Genomic DNA, 24,685 nt, shown 5'->3' on the forward strand with positions numbered 1-24,685 from the left:
GATCAACTCCTAAATCAGGGAAATGATGTTACAGAGTGACAAGTGCTTAACAGACCATGATTTAATGTGACTGTATACTATATATATATATATATAACTATATATATATATATATATATATCTCATGATTTAAAGTACTCTAACGTAAAGTAAATTAAATATACCAGGAATCCACCTGTAATCCAGACTTCCCAGCACCTAACCCTCCTCCAAAGAGTTCCTGGGCCAAAGATAAAAGTAAGGCTGAAGGCTTCCTTACCCAGGAAAGAAAACTCCAGCAAAGATGCTAAGAGCATTTGGTCCAAGACTTGACTCTGAGCTCTCAACGTTCTGTTGAGATGAGTTAGTGTGAGAATAGAGAGGTCTGAAGCGCAGGTGAACGGCAGCTTTAATGTGGAAGGCAAAGAAGAGGAGTCCTAAGATTAAGGGGAGGAGAGAGGCTTCAAGAATGGAAGGAGACAGTAGATGTAGGAGGAAGGGAACAAGAAGACTGGCCGTCGTTCTGAGACTCTGGGACGAGGTGAACTCCTTTCCCCTGCCGTGCCCACGGAAACTGGAATCGGAATATGTCTGGCTGCGTACCACACTGCATTTTGATTTGTAAATAGCAAGTATGACCCACACCCTGAAGACCTGTATTTGCTTCATAGAAGAGGCACAAACAATGTTAAGTGAAACAACTTCGATACACCAGTTTAAGTACAGTTGTTTGCATGGAGACCCTTATGTCTATGAATCTGAATTCTAAATACCATCAGTGTCATGAGCCCCAAATTTTAGGACTCCTTTCAGTTTCCCCTTCATGGTATTTCATTATCCAAAAATACAGAATTAATGTATTCAGAAATATTCCTTGGGTTTTATCCTCATTCTCAGTTTTGGGGACCCAAGCCACCTCATGGGGCCAGTGATGTTCCTCTCTCCAGCCTTTGAAGCACCCAACCCCCACTCCTATGGCCTAATCCAGTTTAACGAGCCATTGCATTGACTGATTATTAATATCTAATTATTAAGAATCAGTTATTATTTTCAATTGCTGATCAATTAGGTATGATTATAAATAATTATTGCACAGCTATTTTGCGTCAGGCACAGTCCTGTGTGCTGGGGTGCGGTGTGATTGAAGCGGCCTTCCCCAAAGTGTATCCAATGGTGGGACTCTGATGATATACAAAAGTAAAGTGGTGAAATGTAACACCTGGTACATGGTGACAAAAGGCCGATTCACTTAGGGTCTTTCCAACTTTTGGTTCTGAAAGTTAAAAACAACAACAACAACTTTAATTTCTGAAGATGAGGAGATGTTAAGTAATGAAGGCTAGATCAGGAGCTAGCTAAGTGTGGTGATAGAGGAGGGAGGAAACATGTTCTAGAAAGAGACAGTATGTACGGAGTGGGTCTAACATTCTGGTGGCGAGACAGCCTCATCCATTCACTGACAAAGCTCCTTTGTAGAGGACCCGTGACCATCTAATAATGCCTCTGGGTAGAATCATCCAGACTACTTAGATTAGAGTACTGTTTTCCCACTTCGAGTTTGGAGCATTAATTTTGGGGGTTCCTGGGCACACAGGTGGGTGAAGATCCTCCTAGAGCTTGCATTCTTACTAGGATAGTGCCCAGAAAAATGTGGTGGTCACGTGACCACCTGAATATGTTGCACCTGGGAGGCTTGTTGATTGTTTCGATTCACAGCCCTATTTCCAGCCCACAGAATCAGCATTTCTTAGAGCGAGCCTGTATTTTTAAGAAGACTTCCATGTGACATTTACATTCCTTAAAGTTGGAGAGCCTCTGGCGTAGAATGTCAGGGTCTGGTTCCACTCAGACATTGTAAACCTCTTCAGGGTGACTTGATAAGTGCATATATGGTCATGTATTATCCAATAAATGCTACACCACCGTCTCTCCATTGACCCCTTTCCCCAGTTTGTTGAGAATCTTTCCAAGCTTAACATGACCCACCCTGGACCAGTATTTAGAAAAAAAGTCACTGGGACATATGCCAGACAAAAGCAGATCATCTCAGTTGCCATGTTTTTGATGGAAGAATAACCAAAAGACCCCATCGGTGCACAGTCAAGTTAGAAGAACTCAAGGTGTCTTTCATAATTCTCAGTAAATTAAAACCAGACCAGCATCAGGATCAAGTTTCAGTATGAAGAACGAGCCGCACTCACCCACAAATATATGCTGATTTAAAATTGCCAAAAACAAAGTTAGCTTCCACATACGAGTATCAATCTATCTCATTGTTACTTTGCGTGAAAGATACAGCCTCATTTTGTTCTCTGAAAGAAAACAACTAAAAAAGAGAACCTCTCCGACTTATATTTTAATAAATCGGTTTTAGAAAACCAACGTGTAACAAATTCAACTTTGCGAAAAAATGGAATTAATGTTTTATCTACTTAAATCCTTTCAATATCCTGTCACAAATTTGCTTCCCAAATTATATTGGCTCCTCCAACGCTTGCCCTTCCCTGTAAGGCCACAGCTTTTGCCCTTCCCTGCGAAGCCTCAGTTTTGCTGGGTCTTTCAATCCTGAAGCACACGCCTAGGAACATGTTTCCATTTGCAGTATTTCCCTTCTAGGTGGAACAGCCACCAGACAGAGGGGCTTTCTGGGCTGCATTCGGTCTCTGCAGTTGAACGGGATGTCCCTGGACCTGGAAGAGAGGGCTAAGGTGACCCCTGGCGTGGAGCCGGGCTGTAGAGGCCACTGCAGCAGCTACGGGAAGTTGTGTCTCAATGGAGGGAAGTGCAGAGAAAAGCTCAGCGGGTTCTCTTGTGACTGCACCTTCTCTGCATACACGGGGCCTTTCTGCTCGAAGGGTAAGCATGGCGTGGGGCGTCTTCGCAGGAAAACTCATCCGATATGAAGAAAACATCCTGTAGTCATTTTCTGGGTAGCTATTTGAAACCCAAATATTTCCATTTCTGATTTTTTTTTTTTTTTGCCAGTTAACTGTTTCATGCTAATCCTATTTCATTTCTTAGATATTGGCCTCAATTCTTAAAAAAAGAAAAACTATTCATGATAAATCCTCTAAAGTTGCCTCTTGATGTCTTTAAAAAAAATTTTTTTAATGTTTATTTTTGAGAGAGAGAAAGAGTAGGGGATGGTCAGAGAGAGAGGGAGACATAGAATCCAAAGCAGGCTCCAGGCTCTGAGCTGTCAGCACGGAGCCGGACGCAGGGCTCGAACTCACAGACTGTGAGATCATGACCTGAGCCGAAGTCGGGCCCTTAACCAACCGTCTGAGCACCCAGGTGCCCCTCCTCTCATTGTCTTAAAGTGTTAGCTGCTCAATCTGCTTTTATTTATCCCATGTTGATGTGCTTAAATAAATATGCTAACAACCTGTTCCACGGGGCAGTTCTCTATTTTAAAATCTTTAAAGGCATTATTGTTATTTTTGATGAAGATAGTCAATAATGCAAGGAAATTTAGGAAGTATTGTTTTTTGGTTTTTTGCTAAACATATTTTTTCCAAGAATAAAAATAACTTTGGGGTGCCTAGGTGGCTCAGTCGGTTAAGCGACCGACTCTTGATTTCCACCCAGGTCATGATCTCATGGTTTGTGAGTTCGAGCCCCACATTGGGCTCTGTGCTGGCACGGAGACTGGTTGGGATCCTCTCTCTCCCTCTCTCTCCCCCACTCCTCTCTCTCTCTGTATCTCAAAGATAAATAAACAAACATTGAAAAAGAATAAAAATTACTTTTCCATTAAATATGGATGTGTAACAAAATAAAGATTACTCAGGCATTTTGCTCTATGATGTGGCCAATGTCTGTGAAGTGGAATATTTTTCAGTCTGTCTTGTTCACAGACCTATGTCATGGAAGAAAGAAAGGACTGAGTATAGTATTAAGTGTTCTAGATGGACTTCTCTGAATACACAAACATTTGTTATGTTTTCATAGTTGCTCACAGAAAACTGCCATCCAGCTTAATTCAGTTGCTTTATTTGCATGTGTCTGGGCTACTGAAAGCTAACAAAAATCGCCTCCAAATTGAAGCAGCCCCTGATTTGCACAGAAAGCATTTGGGATTATTTCATGAAAAGTGGGTTAAAAGTCCTCCACTTTTGACCAGAACTAAGTTACTATTTAAAATGTGCCTGTGATAAACAACTCACACCCTGCTGCTCTCATTCTAGAAGGTTTTTCACATTTAGAGGTAGAGTGGAGACCACTTCTTCCCAAGAACTTGTCTTCCTTTTCTGAATCAAAATGATTTCTAGTTAAGCTCGCTAAGTGCAGTCAGGAATCCTACTCTGCATATCATATTGACTATAAAAAGGTCCGTTATAATAACATAATAAAACAAGCAAACAAAATAGTCCTCCAGTGCCAAGGAACAGAGACGTTGCTATGTTACCCCGTGAGCATCATCTGCTACTCACATCCCACAACTGGTCTTTTATAGTAATGGAGAGAAGCAGGATTCAAGGATCCAGTGCTGATTATTCCTCCAGATCCTCATTTTCATGCAAACATATATACATATGTACATAAATGTGTGTGTATATAAGTGTATATATAGACATGTATGTGTGTGTGTGTGTGTGTGTGTGTGTGTGCACATGCATGTGTGTGTGAATTTGGGATTTTAATCTCATATAAGTAAAGTACTATGATTTTGTAAAACTGAAAGAGGCTGGATAGTTCCTTATGTTGATCACTGCTACAAAGATGCCCACTGCCCTCTCCTATTAACGCAGGACTTGGCTTCTTCTCGTAGGGCACAATAAATAGGGGAAAGTGTTTAGGCAAAAAGGAACATTTCTGCCTGTTGATCCTGGAAGGTAAGAGGACCCCTCAAACTTCCTTCCTTCCTATTATAGGAAGACTAGTGCATTCTAGTTACAAAATAATAGATGGGACCAAAAATTTAAATAAGAAAATGGGCGGTAAGGGAGACCAAAGTCAAGAAGCCTGGTTTATGTCTGATGTCAGAGAGGAGAACGTTATGCTTGTAATTAGAAGGTGAACTAGTAAATTAATTACATATAATTCTAGCATAAAGCCATTTCAAGGACCATCATAAGAGCTCGGTTAATATTCTGTGTTATTTAATTCTGGTTTGGGCCGATTTGTTATATCTATATAATTTGATATTTTTAATTAAAAATATATCAATGTAGCTGAAATAAGATCCTTGTATTTAATTTTTTTAACATAAAATGTGTGTGTCATTTCAGAGATCTCTGCATATTTTGGATCTGGCTCATCTGTGATTTACAATTTTCAAGAAAATTATTCCTTAAGTAAAAATTCCAGCTCCCACGCTGCTTCGTTTCATGGCGACATGAAGCTGAGCAGAGAAATGATCAAATTTAGCTTCCGAACAGCGCGAGCACCAAGCTTACTGCTTTATGTGAGCTCCTTTTATAAAGAATACCTTTCAGTTATCATTGCCAAAAATGGTGAGTGCTTTTTAGAGGAGAGAGAGAGAGAGAGAGAGAGAGAGGGAGAAAATTAAATTAGAACATTAGATTAGTAATAATATGGATCGTTCTGATGTTCTTGCCTCTCAAACTGCAAACAGAAAGAAAAGCGTGCCTATACTGTCCTATAAATTTAATCTAAAAGGATTATTTATGAATTTATTAAGATAGTTTTGTTATAATTTTGATAATTTCGCATTTTCAATGTTAACTTATTTATATAAAATATTTCCTGTATTTTATTATTGTTAGAAACTCTTTACTATCCCATATAGTATCAGTATCAATTTTGTGGTTCATTTTGAAATGAGATGCCTATTTGCATATAATAAATATTTCCATCAATTAAAAGTAGAGACATTTGGGGGGAATGTTAACAACCTAGCATTATGTATAAGAAAATGTCCACAAAGTAATCTGTCGGTTCTAATCATCGGCAACAAAATTGTCAAGGGAAATGCTGGTACATTACTGCAGGGCAGTGGCTTCTGGGTTAGGATGTGTGTATGCTACAGAAACTTTGTCGCAGAAAACCACTTAAGGATATTTTCCTCCTTCCTGTATGCAGATTAAAGATAGGAATCCTGTAGATAAATTGTCTGAGTGAGGAAAATAAATTTATAAACCTGAATATATCATTGCAACTAAAATAAATATGGCCCAAGGGCACTGAACACTAAATATACTTTAATAAGTATATTTACCACCACTGTGTACCTTTTGAACTTGAAAAATATCTCTACATTAAGATATTTTCTTTGTTAAATTGGAGATACCCTGTGAAATAAAGTAATTGGCATCTTTGCAGGCAGCTAAGTGAGTAGCATTAAGTCTCACGGTAAGTTTGGCTCAAAACTGTTCATTTCATCCTAATTTCATTCCAAAATCCATGGCTATGACCACTTGGAAATATTTCTCATCTTTAGTAAAACTCCATTTGCTTATAAAAATTCCATTAACCAATTGCGTCATCGGAGTGGTAGATGTATTTTTAAAAAGATTATAGAAACAACGTTATTGTAATATTCCACAGTAGTTTGGCATTTCATAATATAATCAGGTATATATTTTTTTAAGGTAGAAGCTAGTTCAGAGATTTGCTTATGTTTAACTGCATATTTGACTTCTAGGGGAAAAATTCAAGATTTGCAGGAAAGGCTGCCTATTAGTAACATGCGTGGTCCTGATCTCAAAAATAGTGCAGTTTGACATAGGAGCTGACTTCTGGGAATTATGAGGACAGGAGGCATCCAAATAAGCTGTGAATTTTCCACCAGAAATTACTAACTAAAAAGAGTACTCCTGAGTTTTTATAAGTAGCTCTTTAACTACAATTTTAACTGAAACTGTAACTTCTCTCCCCTACTTTAGGAAGTTTGCAGATCAGGTACAAGCTAAACAGATATCAAGAACCTGACGTCGTTAACTTTGATTTCAAAAACATGGCGGATGGACAGCTTCACCACGTAGAGATCAACAGAGAAGAAGGAGTGCTCTTTGTAGAGGTAATACAGGAAACTCGACAGAAGCAGTGGTTATAGTTAGGATTCCCCAGCATGAAGGACCGCCGGCAGAATCGTGATCATGAATAGAGTGAAGGCATTCTTTCAGTGCTGCTCTCACACAGACCATGGACAGACCCTCAAATGTGGTCTCGTTTTTGAAAGGATTAAGGTTCTGTCCAAGATATTATTGATATTGGATGCTGAAAAATGCTACACTTTCCTCATGTGTTTTACATTGCTCAGGAGGGAAAGCTGACTAGCTTATCATATGTACCACTAGTGGGGCCATCGTAGCTCTAATGAAACCGGTGGAATTATTCACTGTACCAACTGTGGAAGCAAAGCACGAACATTTTGGCCCTCTACACAGAGGAAGACTTCTTAGCTGAATGACTCAGGTTAAAGGGCCAAGCTAAGTAAAAGTATTAAGGTGAAAATAACTCGTCTATATATTTTTTAGCTTTACCAATTTTGGATTTCTCATACAATGGAGAAAATTAAAGGGATATAAGGGGCCAGAAGGTGGGGTGCACTGTTAGGATAGAATGGAAAATTTAGAAAATATCATTCACCTTTGTGAATGGCTCTTTAAAATTTGTTGTTCTCAGTCTTTGGGGCCACACTAAACTGCCTATTTTTTATCTTTTTTTTTTTTTTTTTTTTTTGCCTTCCTTTGCCCTCTGTCCTCTCCTCAACAAAATGGCGTCCGTGCGGATGCTTGCATTCTCACGTAACAATTCTGTAGATTGATGACAACGCAAGGAGACAAGTCCATCTGTCATCGGGTACAGAACTCAGCGCCATCAAGTCTCTTGTACTGGGCCGGATTTCAGGTAAGGAAAGGAACAGCCTTTCCCTAATTGTGACGCATAAAGATCAGAAGAGTCATACTGGAAACACGCGTGCACACGCATAGGCCACACACCAATTTATCATGCCGAAAGAAATCTTGTTTCGTTTTAATTATAAAGTCGGTGATAACGGAGGCAGAAACTCTACCTTCTCAGGTCTACTTTGTGTGACCCTGTGCAGGGACGTCTTGCTGAGCAAGCCCTGCCCTCTGATAGTCATGCCACTGTGCTCTCACGTAGTGAAACGTGATCCAGTTCTCACGCTTCAAAAATAGAAGGAAAGGTAGAAATAACAGCCTTTGTATCAATCAGCTGCCAAATATACAAGCTGTCATCTAATGATCAAACCAGGACTAGGCCTGAAAGAGAAGGTAGGGGAGAGCAATGGCTTTTGTTCTAATTAGTAAATGTGCTTTAGGTTCTGGCTTGGGGCCTGTTTGCCTTGTTGAGATGTGGTGGTGGCCAGCCACTCTTGCCGAAACCCAGTGTCTATGCCTTGTGATTATTAGTTATATCCAACAGTTACTTCTGACTATTCGCACTGAAGTAGAAACGTACTCTTGCCATCTTAACATCAAAATATATATACATTTTCTTAAACTTGCCAACGGGGACTACGCGGAAAGAGGGGCGGTAAATTTTGAAAGGGTTTTCTTTCTAGTTGCAAGTAAATTATAAAGAGGAGTGATATTTCACCTTATTTGGGAGGGTGAGGGGACTTCTTGTAGCCTGGTTTTTATTTCTTGTTGGATATTTGACAGTAACCTGCAGTATTTTGTCCCAGATAGTAAATGGAATCTTTCATTTTTTTGAACTTGGCAGCAGTTTGTACCTTGACTAATCATTCCTTATGCTGCCTGTACATAGTTCAGAATCTTGAGAATGTTTGATTAAACCCATGGGTGAATGATCAAAATATTGGCCCTTGAGCGGGTTAAGAGTTAAATTTATAAATATTTATAGGCCCTCTCGGACCATGATTAGCCCCCAAAATCGTGTGCTCTCATCCTCCAAACGGGAAATGTGAATTGCATTGTTCTCCCTCAGTATGCTAGAGTGGACGTAAAAAATACGTGCAAAGTGCTACTTAGATATTTGGAAGCTTAACTGAAAAATTCCAAGTGAGTTTCATCATGTAAATTATGTAAATTCAACTGTAGTAATAAAAAGAATCAAAGAAATATAACAAATCTTGATCTCAGGAGCTCCTCATCTAGCAGGGTCTGAGACGAGGCATTACATAAAAATGTAAAACACAAGATAGAAAATTGTAATAGTTATGCCTAATGTTAATACAATCATAGTTTTAAGGAAATAAAATCTTCAAATTTAATGCCAGCATTGCTGATGAAAATACTTTTTGTGAGTAGAAATATGTTAAATATATTATAAAACAATTGGGAAACTTATCTGCATTCTATTAGGAAGATTGTATTAATGACACAGTAGAATAATAACATTCGTTATATAAATATTTGTTTCCCTTTTTGTAAATGAGTAGGGAGATTAGTAGGGAATTAAAGATGTTAATGTTTTTACTCCAGAATAGCATATCATTAAAACGCATCTCACTCATACTGAAAAATAAGATTAAAGTCCAAATTGAGCAGTGAACTTTATAGTCTGAATCAACTCATTCTCCTAAAAGTATAGGTAAGAATTTATTTGCCATGTGCCTAAGGTGTGGATCTTGACCAAGGACTAATGGTCTGTTTGATCATTAATTCAAAGGAATTAATGTAATTCAAAGGAAAGTAATAATTTGTGGTCAAATTTGGTGTGGTATATGAATTTACAATAAAATATATGTAGTATATTATTATATTTTAATGTAGTATATTAATTTATAGTAAAATAGACACTAAAATGGAACTATTAATTTTCCAGAGAGTTGCTCAATCTTGAAATTCCTTATTATGTTAGTCCGGGTCCTCCAACAAGCAGTTGCCAAGACAAAATTAACCACGTGACGATTTTATTCAGGGAACACTTGTAAAGTAGGAGGTGGGGAGGGAGCTGGCCAAGAGCGGCAGAGCCATCAGATGGCCACGACGCACCTCTGCCTCCAATGAAGGAGAGAGGGAAGGAAACTCAGAACTATCCTGGAAGTCTGTGCAATCTAAGAAGGGTTGAGCAGTCTTTGGGGAGCCCTTGGGTCAGCCAGCTATCAGAGGAGTCTCCTGTTTCCCAAGAATGAGCCTGCCTTAGGAATCCCTGCTCTGATCATCCACCGCTGGGAGCCAGCCACAGGAAGCATGGCCTTGGCCCAAGTATAAAGATGGGTTTCAGAGCCCAGCAGCAGGGGCCTTGGTCAGTCACCCTCCTCTAATTAGAGGTCTGCAAGACACATTCTCACGGCCCCACGCTTATCAGATATATTTTTCCTTTTTGGAAGCCCCTTTGGCTCACTGATTCGTTTAGCACATACTCTGTGATCACGTGTTATATTCACGAAGAGTGCCATTCGGCAAGGTGGACATTACACCTGTCCTCACAGAGCTTATGGTTAGTGGACATACATGTAACCGTCACACAAAAGGTTCCTGTGTATCTGATTGAGTATAATGTATCCTATGTTGCTTTAGATAAAATAGTTCCAAATTACCCTCCAAATTAAAATGAGTTAAAATATTTCTATCATCTTATGATTTCTGAATATTTCTTCTAAGGGGGCAGAATATAAACATTGATCAATTATATATATATTTTTGGAGTTGTGATTTGTCTACCTTTTCAAGCCAAGAGTTAAGGAGATGACCATTCACTGCCATATTAGATGGAAACCCAGAAAGAAGGACATCTCTTCCCTCTTTCAACTTTCTCCGTTATGCATTTTTTAAATTTTGGAAGAACTATGGAGATAATTTTGGATTGTCCTGTGAACCAAGGTTACTAGTAGATACTCAAAAAGAAGGTAAATTTTAGAAACAGTACCAAACTGTAGTATGACAGCACAGAAGCCATCTCCAACTCCCTGTTACACTTAAAAGACTAAGGACTCAATAACTTTGACAATAATGCTCAGTAATAGTTGGGGGCTGTGGTGGGAAAGTCAAGGCTTTAGCCAAGCAGTTTAGTTCAGATCCTCCTACTAGCAACAGAGTGCATTAAATCTGCTTTTCATGTTCATAATTCACTATAAAATTAAGCTCTGACTTCTGTATCTCAGTATTTTATATGCTATAATAGTTTTATGATTTATTTTAGTAAAAGCTGGATGATTATTTTCACTTACTCTGAGTAGTAGCTTTTGCATATGAGAGGTCTAGATCAGTAGTGATTGTTCCTCTCTTCTGAGGATACAGAGCCAGGAGGTACCTCAGATTACTGCAGTGGAGATGAGGCCAGATGTAAATAATGTCTGTCATCAGCAAGGAAAGGACAGCCACTCAGTCTCTACCGAAGAGCTGTAAGAACAATTTCCTGTGTGTCAGGAATCCTTTATGTAAAACGTGCTTCGGTGCCTAGAGGTGAGGAAAAATCAGATGACCTGAGTCCTGTTTGTGTAACTATATTGTGAGATGACACTTGAGATAGTGGTTATTTCACAAGCAAGTTTTAAAAGAGAAGTACAGCTTAGAACAGGAGAAATCTTGTTCTAAGTAAGTAAGTAAGAAATCTTAAAATTTTTTTTCTTCATCAGGTTGATTTTTGAGTATTTTAACAGTTGGAATGTCATAGACTATCTTCAGTGCATACCGTGGCTTTAACCTTCTGGAGGCTTTGTTTCCAGAGAGTTAGCAGTACCATTTTGAATTGGCCATACCTAGAAACTGGAAAACACCTTTCTCCTCGTCATAGTACGTGAGCCTTGATCAAAGTGTCATGTCCCAAACCCAGAGAACACTCCTGTTGCTGAAACATGTTCTCTGATTTTAATTATGGAGCAAATGGGAGGGTAGACATTGGGTTTTTGTCAGAGGCTCATGTAGTCACGAGGATGTGCTCCAGGTGGGAAGGATGAATGTGATCCTTTGACAACAAGATCACCCTCTTTGCTCTCATCTGGTAGTCAAACACAACAAAGCAGAGCTCTGCTTACACTTCAAAAAAAAAAAAAAAATGATAAAAGTGAAAGCCACAAATCCCAAATTATGTATTTATCAGCTGCCAGATCTAGAAACCTTTGTACAGAGACAAAATCAGAATAATTTCTAAAATAAAAAAGAGAAGGCAGTTGTTTATTCCTTTCATTACTAGCCTGCTTTAAAATGTGACTGCATCAGGAATAAGTAAACAATAAAGCCATTATCAGGGACTTAGGCTATAGTGTGAGTGACCTTATTAAAGAACAAGAATTGAAGGAAGAGAAAGAGAGGAGGAGGTTGGCCGGAGAGTGGCTGCACGAGTTTGGGGCACAAAGCAAACAGAGCAAACAGTTTCCGGCCCAGTGATGAGCTGTGGGAGCGCTCAGAGTTTAAGAGCAGTGAGATGTGAATTCCGTTAGTGTCGTCTGTTAAGTATAATAGAGGGTTCGAGATGGTTTCCATGTCATCATAGTACAATTTAATGTCATTACCTAAAAAATTACACTCCTTGCTTGATATCTGCTAGTGATGCTTGTTAATGATGATTGGAGTTAAAAATTTGTTCCTGCGGTCCATTTCCTTTGTAAAAATGAGCGCTGGAAGACAGAGAGGAAGCCGTTTTATTTCTTTCTGGTCTTCCTTCTAAAAAGGCAGACAGTCTGATGTCATCTCTCCGTCAAGTATGTTGTTCACAGGTTGTAAGTACGGACGCCGAAGTGAATGATTCCTCAATCAGCTCCTTTAAGAGAACTATTAACTCGAACATTATCCAAAAAGAGATCTCTCCAAGATGTCATTAATCAAAGGAGATATGCAGGTGTAAAGTTGTTCTGCTAAGTCATTGAGATTTCGTTGGGTCACGATTCCACACATGAAAAAAAAAAATCCCAATTAAGACCATTACATGATCGTGAAATCGCATAAAACCTCTCATGGAAAAATGTGCTCACATCTTGAATGATATAATTTAACCTAGTGTAAAATGACTGCAGAGTCACTGTTCAAAGGCTGAGTGAAGTTTACAGCTACTATCCATTACTTTGTTATGTCAGACATGTTATGGCGCGGGAACCGTAACAGCAGAAATTCGTCGTCCATCGTGGTATGGGAAGAACCAGTCTGCCTCGAGACAGACTTGGTCCACAGCCCTCCGTAATTAATAGGCTGCATTACGTTTGTTTTTATATCCAAAGCTCATTGCCAAATCAAGTTCTGAGTTCTGTTTATGGATTGTTTTTATGTTAGAAGAGTTTTCTAAAAGCCCGAAGATGTTTTTCACTCATTCTGTGCTGAGAGGTAGCTTTGGTATATTTAGAGGCAATGACCCATCGGGATCATTGATCTCTTCTGACGCTGCAGAGCCAGGAAGTGGCTCAGATTTCTGCAGTGGAGATTTAGGCCAGATGTAAATAAAGTGTGTGGTCAGAGGGAAGAGGGTGTCTAGTCCAGCTCTTAGAAGAGCTAGGGGAACACACGTCAGTCTCGATGCTATTCTATGGAAAACCTGCTTCAAAGCCAAAGGGGTATGTAAGATAGTTTAATCAGATTATTTAAGGACCCTGTGATTTTGTAAATGTCTTACGGCACTTAAGACAAGTTATGTCGAAAGCGAAAAAGAAGTACAGGTCACCCAGAGATCTCTAACTATAAATAGCTTCTGTATTAATCAGATTTTCAAGGTGATATCTCAGAGCGGTAGGTTTGGTTGTCAAATAAATACCTTTTATGAAAAACTGCTTCCGCATCCATGTGGTATATTTGCCGCCTGCTCCGCCGTTTTACTTTCCCATGAACTCTTGTCTAGGATCCTGGCCTGGTATATAACGGTAAAAATGCCAGGCTCCTCCTCTGATTTATTGCACCATGTTTGGCAAGGCTTTTAATCTGATCTTCATAGATTAAAGATACTGAGATCCTTTTTAAATAAGGCCCCTCTTCATAGGTATGGCCAAACCACTTGGTTTTATTTTCTGAGGTTTTCTGTTTGTTTGTTAAGGAGAGCCACAAGAAATTCCATGAAGCACTCTTTGCAATTATTCTTCCATTTACGTCACACCTTTTCCAGAAACAGTCCTCTTACTACGTATGGAAAGGCACTTGGTACACATTTTAATTCCTCGATACCCTCTTTTTCTTGTAGACCTTTCGTTAAAAGGTTTCTTCTCTAACAAAGCAGGACTCATTCCGTTTGTTGGAAAGTACAATTGAGGCTGATTTTTTTAATAGGCAGGATCACCCAAACATCTGAGTCAATAAGGCTTTTTACGACCAGAAACATCCAAAACATGATTGTCTTCTCAGGGTTTGTATAAAGCAGGAGACAGTGGTGTCGGCATCTCAGGAGTCAGGTAACAGGAAAGATAGAGATTTTTGCTCGTTGGCTTTGTTAGTGCAGTTGTCGATGTCTAGCAAAGATATCTAATGCTATGTATTTCTAAGGCCAGCCTTGCTTATGAACAACATATTATAACTGTTAATTTTGCCTGGTCTCAGTTCTGGGGGTAGGGGGTGGCTGCAAAGCCCCTGTGCTCTGCCTTCACTCCTAATTCCCACCCATTGACTCTCCTGCAAATAGGAGTTGCTGGTCCAGCCCAGCAGGCAGGGGGGAGCATTAGAGGTTGTCAGTGAAGAGAGCCTTGGGTGACCCCGTGCGCCCTGGTTGGAAGAGTCTGGACCAGCCTGCGAGAGTCTCTGGGGAACACCCTGAATTGTGTAGATCCCTCCTCTCCACTGGAAATGCTTGGCTTACAGAGATCTCTGGGACCCCCATGGGGAAAGGTCAGCATTGAAAACGTCACTGTGCCCAGTCCCCCCCTTTGCCAAAGAGGGAGTGACCTGAAACTTGAGGAGTTCCTGAGTCCTGCTGACGATGACCTGAGGTTTGAGTCCTCTCTGGCTGGAGGTTAGGGGTGCCTGGCCCGTACCCTCCCTTACGTGGGGCAGCTACATTGTCTACCTTCTCTAGATGTCAGCCGCCTAAGGAAACCAGTGACTGACAATCACCCGGCGGAGGAGAAAAACAGCTCTATTCTTAAGACTCACAACAATGAAACGGGAGAAGAAACAAAGCCACCGAATCACTCCCTATCACAATGGGCATATTCAGGGAGACGGACACCATCTGATGAGACTTAGTAAGAGCCCTTGCTTCCAACAGAGCAAAAAAAGACCTTGAGGAACTAAAAAGGTGTGACTGTTCCAGACTCAAAGTCAGTAGGAAAGAGTGATGTTTGTTGAAACGTGAACTCATCACCTAGAAGATCAAGTGATGAAGGCTTCGACTCACACAATATTAGGTCCTAAAGGATAGAAATCAGGCTGGAAAAGTAAAACAGCTTAGAGAAAATGCAGAGAAGATGTGGTGTGAATAATCAGCAGACCAATAGGATAAAGAAGAGGGAGGAGAAGCAGGTTACCACACTTGGCAGGCTAACGAAAAACCTTGTGTCTCCGGATGAGAAGGGCCCACCGTATTCTATGCAAAATTCCTAACACACAGGGAATCTTGCAAAATTTAAGAAAGAAGTGATGGAGGCAGAAGATGCTGGGATAATATCTCCAGACCACTAAGGGAACAGGGCTCTGAAGAATCAACCTTAAAATAGACGCGCAAAAGTCACCTAATGCATCAAGATAAGTTTCTGTTCCAGACGCACTCCATCACATTTTCTAATTGATTTATTCAGAGCATTACCACTCTTCAAAATTTTCATTAGTTCCTGTTTCTATGTTTATTTTCTCTCTCTGCTGCTAGAATGTAACATGCTTGATATGCGCGGAATTTATTTCCTGTATCTGTAGCTCTTAAAACAAAAATTAATTGATTAACTGCCCACTTTACGTTTTAAGAGTTTAAAGTCTTTTATACCATAACTTGTAATTTGAAAAATGTTTTTACTTAAAGGTGTAGTTTTTAAGATTCATCTCATATCAGATTTGTACCAGAGAAGTGAATCGCATCTATTTACATTTTTCGGGGACGGGGGAGTGTTCAAAAGATAAGATTTTTCAAAAGCCTATCGAAATTGTAATCAAGATGTTAACACTGTAGAATAAATGTGAAAAGCACTGTCCTGATTATGTTGTTTTTAATGTATATTTCTTGTTCCTTCCTTATTAAAGTAAAAAACCTCCAAAGCAAGAATGCTGCCTTTCTAAACATAAATATGCTTGAATGTATATCCATTCAAATGAGTGAATGCTGTGTGTTGGAACTAAGTTAGTTCTTGGTTTCCACACATGCACGACATGGCTTCTGTGGAACAACATAATGCCGGGGGGTTGAGGGTCTCCCGTAGGTTCAAGGAGCCAGTCTGGGTGCAGTGAGGCAGGATGGCCTGGTAGTAAGAACATGACTTTCGGAGGTAGAGCCCCTGAGCCTGAATGCCATACATCCAGAGTAATCAGGTCAGGCTCATTCGGAGCTGACGCGCCAAGAGTCTCTTCAAGAATAGTTGCTCTCCAGCCAAACAAACTAATAACAAAATAAATCAGCAGCCCTGCAGAAGATATGAACAGAGTGAAGAAAACAATGTGCCAATCAGAAAGTGGTTCATAAATAGAAGAGTCTTGTGATTTGGAGCCCAACAGGCTCCATTCTGCCTGACTCCCAAGCAGAATGCCGATGGCTGTGTGGCCTCAGGCCATCACTGCAGTTCTGAACCCACGCGTCTCACCTGTGTGACTGACTGGGATAAGATACTGGCGGCTACTGGAAGCTGTCAACACAGACGTGCGAATCCCTTAGAACGGTGCCATTGTAAGCACCCAATAAATACTAAATATCTTTTTTTTTTTAAGAGACAAGAGTGTCAAATTGTGTCTGTGTCCTTGTATATGCAGTGCAGGAGACATTAGTCCTCCTTTTTTATGGTCATATTGGGTGGGGAGGTGCTATATGGTCTGGTCACATTTGAACTTTAAAACTATAGTTAGTTCCCCTGGTTTAGATTTCAGGCTCGCCACACACAAAATGTAAATATATTCTTCACTCTAAAATCATAAATTAGTATTTCGGCATTCAAGCCAACCTCTGTTCCATCATAGTCCCAGAGAAACTCAACTCTGGTTAATGTGGGGGAGGGGTTTTCTGTCTAGAGGGGCCACACATGTTTCTGCCTGAGTGACAGCAGCCCTGAAACAGGGAGTGAGGTGTGGACGCTTTTACTGCTGTGCATGAGGAATTAGGGCGACTCTAGACACTTTGGGGTGTAGCCTTCCCACCTGATAACATCTTCCCCCTGCGTGTTTGGATGGGGCCAGAGAATACCAGACGTCTTTCAGCCAGACGGAGCCGTCTGCTTGGGCAGTTAACAGGGGAACTCTAGAAGCTCCATTTTCCCTCTAGCTCCTGTGATGGTCGTGACTTACGTCTCAAAGGCTGAGCTGAATTCATTTCCAAATCGGGAAGCACTTTAATCTCTTAACATTGACTGCAAGCCCTATCACCAATCACGTTAATCATCTATTTTTAAATGTAACATCTCACGAACGCTCATCAGTTCAAAACCTGGCTCATCCGTCCGGAGGCTTCAATCATTTCCAGATCACCATATCATATTAAATTAGCCATACTTAAAAACTTGCTTTCGTTAACCTCAGGAGGCTCACCGGTAGTCACGGAGAGACTTAACGGATCTGACTCTTTTACTAAAGACCCAAGAAAGGGGAGTTTGGTCCCCTGCATGTCTGTTGTTACTGTATTATCAGACTCAGAACATTCCATCTCTAGCCTTGCCTGTTTGCTTTTGCATGATTATTAATATTTTGGTGTTTCTTTGGATTTCCAGAGTACACTGACGTAGACCAGGAGACAGCCCTGGCCGGTGCACAGGGCTTCCTGGGCTGTCTGTCCGCGGTGCAGCTCAGCCACGTGGCCCCTCTGAAGGCCGCGCTGCAGCCTAGCCACCCGGCCCCTGTCACCGTCTCAGGACACGTGACAGAGTCCAGCTGTGTGTCCCAGGCTGGCACTGATGCCACATCAAGGGAGAGGACACACTCGTTTGCAGGTAGGGGAATGGCTCCTCCTTTGCAGTAACAAACGCACTTGTCCCCTGGGTGTTGAATCTTCTGATGCCGCTGTTGCAATGCGCTCTCAAGGTGGCCTCCCCAGATTGGTTTTAACTTCCAACCCATTTCTCTTCTAGATCCTCAGTGCCTTATCCATGTGAGCCACTGCAGTTGATGCTGCTGAGGTTAAAAAAAAAATTGCAGAGATCCCACACTGATTAAATGTTTTAAGATTTTTTTCCCCCAAAATTTCTTCTTTTTACTTGGCTCTATCCCTCCCTCCCACTTTTTTTTTTTTTTATCCTTTTACTGCAGATCATTCTGGAACAAGAGATGACAGAGAACCCCTAGCTAATGCAATCAGAAGTGACTCTGCAGTAATTGGAGGTAACAGAAGGCGTGAATGAACTCTTCTTTGGTACTTCTCATCTCTAGGAGTGGGGAATAGTTAACACTAGAGAAACGGTGGGGAATCCACACATATCCCCACTGCGGGACACTGGATCCTGAGGTCAATGGCGGGGGTGGTTTATTATTTATACTGGGTTGTCTTTTAGAGTCTTCTTGAATTCATGAATTCCTTGAAGATTTTCAGTATACATAATTGATCATTTCCCTGAAGTGCCACACTCATACAGTTGCCACTCTGTGTAAAACTGAGCATCATTTAACTTGAAAATGGCCTTCTACAATCCCTAAGGAATTCTGAATATATTTGGGGAGGTACTATTTCTGTTGGCTTCTTGGATTTTGTCGTATTGTTTCCACAAGAGTTTATGTAAAAAGTAGGAAAAACCTGAGATTAACACTGGGAACATACATTTTATGTTGTGTTAATACTCAATGAAATGGGTATTTCCGTGGTTTAGATGCTCACGTCAGTGAATATAACACTTTTAGTTGCATTTTTTTTATCAAATATTAGGGCAATGAAATTAAAGTGGTTTGTAGTTATTTTAAATTGCAGAATTAACACAAAAAAATTTTTTTTAATTTTTTTTTTAACGTTTATTTATTTTTTGGGGACAGAGAGAGACAGAGCATGAACGGGGGAGGGGCAGAGAGAGAGGGAGACACAGAATCAGAAACAGGCTCCAGGCTCTGAGCCATCAGCCCAGAGCCCGACGCGGGGCTCGAACTCACGGACCGCGAGATCGTGACCCGGCTGAAGTCGGACGCTCAACCGACTGCGCCACCCAGGCGCCCCCAAAAAATTTTAAAGTATACCTTCCTGGCAATGAAACAGCATGTTCTCTGAGACACAATTTATTCAAAGCCAATCCCCAAAATATACCTTTTTCTTCCTGATGAATGATCTTCAGAAAGTAATTAATCAGATAATGGAAATGCTAAGTGACTCACCTTTTCTCCACACTTTGCATATGAGATGAACATAAAAAATAAACAGTTATTACATTGCCAGATAATGTGATTTCACTTTAACTTGGGCAGTTTATGTGGGCTTTATGTCTGGTCCGTTTTTGTTCTAGTTTTTTACATCTTTACTCATTCAGACATCAACTTCCTTGAAGTCCTTAGGATTTTACTTAAACAGAGAATAGTACTAGTCATATCTTTGTGAGGATGTTAACATCCGCATTGCCATTTCACTTGCTTTTCTTTTTATCAGATTAATGGTGTATAAATTAAAGATACATAAGATGGAATTCCCATTTAGTCATATGATAAGCAAAAAACAAACAGCAGTAAGTCCCTCCGAAAGGAGTAGTTAATAACTGAGTGTCTAAAAGAAAATACATTAATACATTATTAAAAATACATTATATGGTAAAAACTCATTTGAAGCTATAGCAATTAATGTGCTTAACATTTTAACATTTTTATTTTTTTAATGTTTTTATTTATTGTTGAGAGAGAGACAGAGTACTAGTGAGGGAGGGGCAGAGAGAGAAGGAGACACAGAATCCAAAGCAGGCTCCAGGCTCCGAGCTGTTAGCACAGAGCCCGACGCGGGGCTCAAACTCACAAACCGCGAGATCATGACTTGAGCCGGAAGTCGGCCGCTCAACCGAATGAGCCGTCCAGGCGCCACAATGTGCTTAACATTTTAAATGACGATTCCTTGTCAAAGAAATTGTCTCAGTCTCCCAATGGTGCTTTTTCCATACATTTAACTGGTATAGATATAGGGAGACACAGATTCACAGATATACATAGAGAATGACTGGACAGTCAAGCCAGTATTAGAGCACAATGCTGAATCTTTAGAATATTGTTGCTTTGGGCAAAGATCATTGTTAATATTTACAGAATATAGGAGGGGTATATTGATAAGTCATCCTCTGTTACTGTGGAATGGAAACATGTTATAGGTCATCTCTGAAATCTGTCTTGGCTCAAATACGTAGAGCAGAGAAAGACAGTGTGGAAGGTGTGTGCAGCTGGGGAACTGAGGGCCTGGGAACACGTGGTGTCTGCTTTTGCTCATTGCTCAGACAAAGCTTCAGAAGCAGAGCAGTTGATCATGGCCGTTGAAGCTCAGAAGGCCTTGTCTTGGGACCACATGCAATTTATCTGCTAAATCACAGAATATCATCCTCCAGGGTGTTTCTCCATCTGGTAGCATCGCGGTATAATTCTTCTCCCGTTGTCTCGTTACTCGTAAATTGCGCCCACTGTGTAACAATAATTAATCCATTTAAAATTTTTCCAAATTGGCTAATCGCCCTATGTTCTACATTTTAGATCATCTTTTTCTTCACTTACAAACACTAAATAATGTAAGATGGGAAAATTGTTCAATAAGACTTTTTTAACCGTGACCCAGATATTACAGAGGGTTTCTGGCCAGGCTACACAGATATGGATGGTGAGAATTAGACAAAGAGAAAGCTACCTAATTTCCTCATAAAAACATTCACACAGAGCTTCAGATGGCAATGTCACAGAGCACAGTGGTTTGCCATATTTTATTTAGTGTATCTTTTTTTTTTTTTTTTTTTTTTTTGGTATAGCAGGTTAAATCAAGGTTTTTGTTGGATGTGACAAATCCTGACATGACACCTTCCCCAAATTAAAGGAGATAAATCACATATATGAAACAAACGAGTTCCAGAGTCCCCCCATGATTATGACCATCTGGATGTCCTGTCTGGGCCACTGTAATATTGATATTTATTTTATAATTGCTGTAGCCTGGTCTCTACTATACCTCATCAGTTTTTCATATTGAAATAATTCAGAATATCTCTCTTAAAACAAGAGGCCTAAATTAAGAGGCCAGACAATAGAAATATTTATAGCGACTCAACTGATGAGAGGCAAAATATATAACAACAAATGATATTCTGATTAAAATTATTATTTATTAATATGACTAATAATAATAAAAACAACTGTATCCGTTAGTAAATTCTTCAGATTTCAAGTGCAGAATTTGGTTGCCACATTTATGTTAGACTTATATGAGCAAGGAATTACTGTCCTTCTCAGGTAAGCCCGACCCAACCTAACATTGGCTTAGCCATTGGCAATATTATATAATTTGCTGTAGTGAATTTAATTGCCCATTAAATCATGTGCTCAGGAGTCCACTGTGATTGGTGAGAACCTTCAATGTGTTGGCTTGGTCGGTTTCCATTAGAGTTCTATGCCCCTGACTTAAACTGGAATGAAGAATTCCTAGCTTTACAATATGACAGTTGATCCACATTGCCGTTTTCATTGTGCCTATTTTTGTCTGAAAACAACTTCATCGGTTAATACCTCCACCGTTTTCATCAGAAAAGTCTAAGTGTTAGGAAACTCTCAAACTCATGGTGACAGGCAATAGTTTTCCAAATTCTCTTTTTCATCTGAAAGCTTGACTTTTATCACTGGCGACATATATTGTCAGTTGTTTTTCTTCAAGTGACAGACTCACTTCACACATTTTAGAGAAAATATCTGCCAAATATCCAAGTCAAAACAACCATAGTTTGTCAGTCATTCTTTCAAATAAAAATGGTGTTCCATGAAGCGAAAAGTAAGTAGTTGAGCTCACAAGTCAGCTGTGCACACAGGCGCTCTTCCTGGAGACAGCCATCATACTGGGAGATCCATCCAAAGTATTTTCTACCTCATTGCCCAAAATGTTAAAAAGGCTTATAGCCAAAAGGTCAGTATTTCATAAAATAAGTAATTTTTAGGGCTTCATTAAGGACACTCTTAAAATGAATCTGGCTTGCTTTTTTTTTTTTTCTTTTTGTGGGATTGCCTGGCAATCTAACGCCTTCTGCCTTATGAATTCCACGACCGCTTTTACAGTTCGGTAGCCTTGCCTTAATTCGTGCTAAGGTACCAGGAATTTTACCTAACCCTGTTTTACATTAATAGTGGATATGTCAACACAATGAGAGAGGCATCTTAGAATTATTATGAAAATAGCTTTGACCCTGTGGATCTCCTCAAAGTGTCCTGAGGACCAATAGGGATTCACAGAACACGCTTTGAAGAACTACTAGCCCGATGTAACGCCAAGGTCGATAACCCTATGTTGGCATAGCTAAGAATTGTGGTATTTAAATATTTTATTTACAACCAGATGTTTCAAAATATCAATATTTCTCCTACAGAAATAATCGAAATAATCTATGTTATCTGTGTCAATATATTTCACTAGTCAGGATTATTCATATACACATATCCTGTTCCTCCTATTCAACAGTATGACAGACTATTGAGAATCAACTGAATTACAGTGTTTAAATATTGAAGTACAAAAACACATTTAATTATTTTACAACATTACTACTATCTGTAAATTTAAAATAATAACAATTTGTGTATTAATATGCAGTGACCAACCACATGGTCTTAGAGACATGTCAGTAACATCTTGTGTTATATGTCAATGCACTAAAAATTTGAAAAATAAGTGCAAATGCACTAAATAAATCCCATATCGTATGCATGCAGAATAAATGGAGGTGAACCCCCAGGGCTGATAGAGGAACTCAGAGACAGACAGACTCGGGTATATTATGACACCGCCCGATCCGGAAATACCTGAGGTTTTGATATTTTTAATTCATACCTACTAGATGCTTGATGTATGTAGAAAACGATTTTATCATGACTTCTTGAGCAACGAAGTCAGCAGGGCTTCCGTTTGGACAAAAGTTCTGACTTTGCGTTCTTTTTCTCTTCCCTCCCCAGGTCTGATAGCGGTTGTGATCTTTATCTTGCTGTGCATTGCTGCCATTGCTGTTCGCATTTATCAGCAGAAAAGGTTATACAAAAGAAATGAGGCAAAGAGGTCAGAGAATGTAGACAGTGCCGAGGCTGTTTTGAAAAGTGAGCTTAATATACAAAGTGCAGTCAATGAAAATCAGAAAGAGTACTTCTTCTGATTGGCAGCTGTGTTTTAACTTACAGTCCCGACAGTCTGTTTTAATAGCCGGGGGCTCTCAACGGACAAGAACATGTTCTTCCACTGAATGTACCCGCAATTGATTTGCAGCACTGCCGTCTTGCCATATCCAGACTCGAGATGGCTCCAGGAGGCCTCATCCAGTGATGTATTTCCCATAGCAGTCGTTCTACAGAACAAGGGATGAGACACCGCTCTTAATTTCCGACCGTTCTGATAGGATCTAAAACGGAAGTTTAACTCGCTTGATGACTACGGTTTTTAAATGTGAAGACCATATCCCTGGTCTCTCCACCGTGTGGTACGTAAGTTTTGTTAGAGGTAAAAATCAAAATTGGACAATACGGACCTTGCTTTACTGGAGAACATGCTCGTGTTTGCTTTAGTGTCCCCATGGTGTTATTAATAGACCTGGAAATGCTTCTAAGATCCTGTTTGGCTGGTGTTTGCATCTTCAGTGGCCAAAAGTATATAAAACCCCTTTGCCTTTCTCTGTGTTACATTCAATACAGTTTATCAATAGTCTTGAAAGATGTTGTGTTGTCATTGGTTTGTTTTGATTGTTCTTTTTCTATTTGACTTCTCTTAATGATTTGGGATACGTTAGGTTTTGAGTGTCAGACTTCAGCTCTGAATGTAAAATTCATATGCAACCAGACTCGGAAAGTGCTTTGGTTGTCAGCGTGCGATGTCTTGCCTTTTAAAATTTTCATAATCTTCTATCATTGTTCAGTAGTGGCGGGAGGTAAGACCCTGGATAATGCCAATTTCCCAAAGAATGTGAAATGTTTGCAACTCTTCAACTTGTCAACATAAAAACCACAACTCTTAACAATGCACACATTTTATTTACAACTGTAATATCTCATATGAAACACACCTTTGGGAATATTTTCCCCAAACCTTATGCCAGTTTTCTTTATAGGTTTGTTCTTCTGTTTTTCTAAAGTTTATCACCAAATTTTCTTTGATCTCCCTTGACTGTATTCCGTGGGGAATGTTTCTTATGTATTAGAAAAAAAAAAAAAAAAAAGACAGCTGGAAGTGGAGAGCTCCATTGCCCATCCCAAAACATATACTCCTTCAGGCATACATTTTTCTGTGCCCTGACCTCCAGGACAGACTTTGTAAAATATAAGCTGCAGCCACGCCCCCCTCCCCTACTTTCTCCAAAAGCAGTTGAGTGGTTACAGAGTGCTCACTCTATGGGGTGATGGCGTATTGCATGATTTATGCTTCGTCTGCCGTTCCGTCATCTCTCATTTATGGTGACGGGGTAATTTCTCGAAAAGTACCAAAAATCAATATAACCTGCTAACTAGTGCATTCTGATTAGGGTGTATATACATACCAAGAGATCATAGAATTATCAGTGACCTTATGAAACTTGTTGCAATAATTGATTTTGAGGCAAAGCAAACAAGGTGCATGCATGTAGTTCTCTTTAAATTTCATAAGCCAGTTA

The 24,685-nt window shown here is 39.8% G+C and overlaps 1 protein-coding gene across 4 annotated transcripts in view; it reads left to right on the forward strand.

Moving 5' to 3' along the window:
• Positions 1 to 24,287, forward strand: part of CNTNAP4 (contactin associated protein family member 4) — a 256,666-nt gene extending 232,379 nt beyond the window's left edge. For 2 of the 4 annotated variants that reach the window (XM_040443178.1, XM_040443181.1), the window contains 7 exons: positions 2,596 to 2,835; positions 5,211 to 5,435; positions 6,828 to 6,961; positions 7,707 to 7,794; positions 17,630 to 17,848; positions 18,165 to 18,236; positions 23,007 to 24,287. In XM_040443178.1, the coding sequence (XP_040299112.1) occupies positions 2,596 to 2,835; positions 5,211 to 5,435; positions 6,828 to 6,961; positions 7,707 to 7,794; positions 17,630 to 17,848; positions 18,165 to 18,236; positions 23,007 to 23,200 (1,172 nt within the window). In that variant the 3' untranslated portion in view covers positions 23,201 to 24,287. Of the gene's footprint in view, positions 1 to 2,595; positions 2,836 to 5,210; positions 5,436 to 6,827; positions 6,962 to 7,706; positions 7,795 to 17,629; positions 17,849 to 18,164; positions 18,237 to 23,006 lie in introns of those variants that run through there. The other 2 variants (XM_040443179.1, XM_040443180.1) reach the window with 2 other exon arrangements.
• Positions 24,288 to 24,685: the final 398 nt, after the last annotated feature.

Source organism: Herpailurus yagouaroundi, unplaced genomic scaffold, assembly GCF_014898765.1.
Source record: "Herpailurus yagouaroundi ecotype Mexico unplaced genomic scaffold, PumYag 190, whole genome shotgun sequence".
Classification (NCBI taxonomy): Eukaryota; Metazoa; Chordata; class Mammalia; order Carnivora; family Felidae; genus Herpailurus; species Herpailurus yagouaroundi.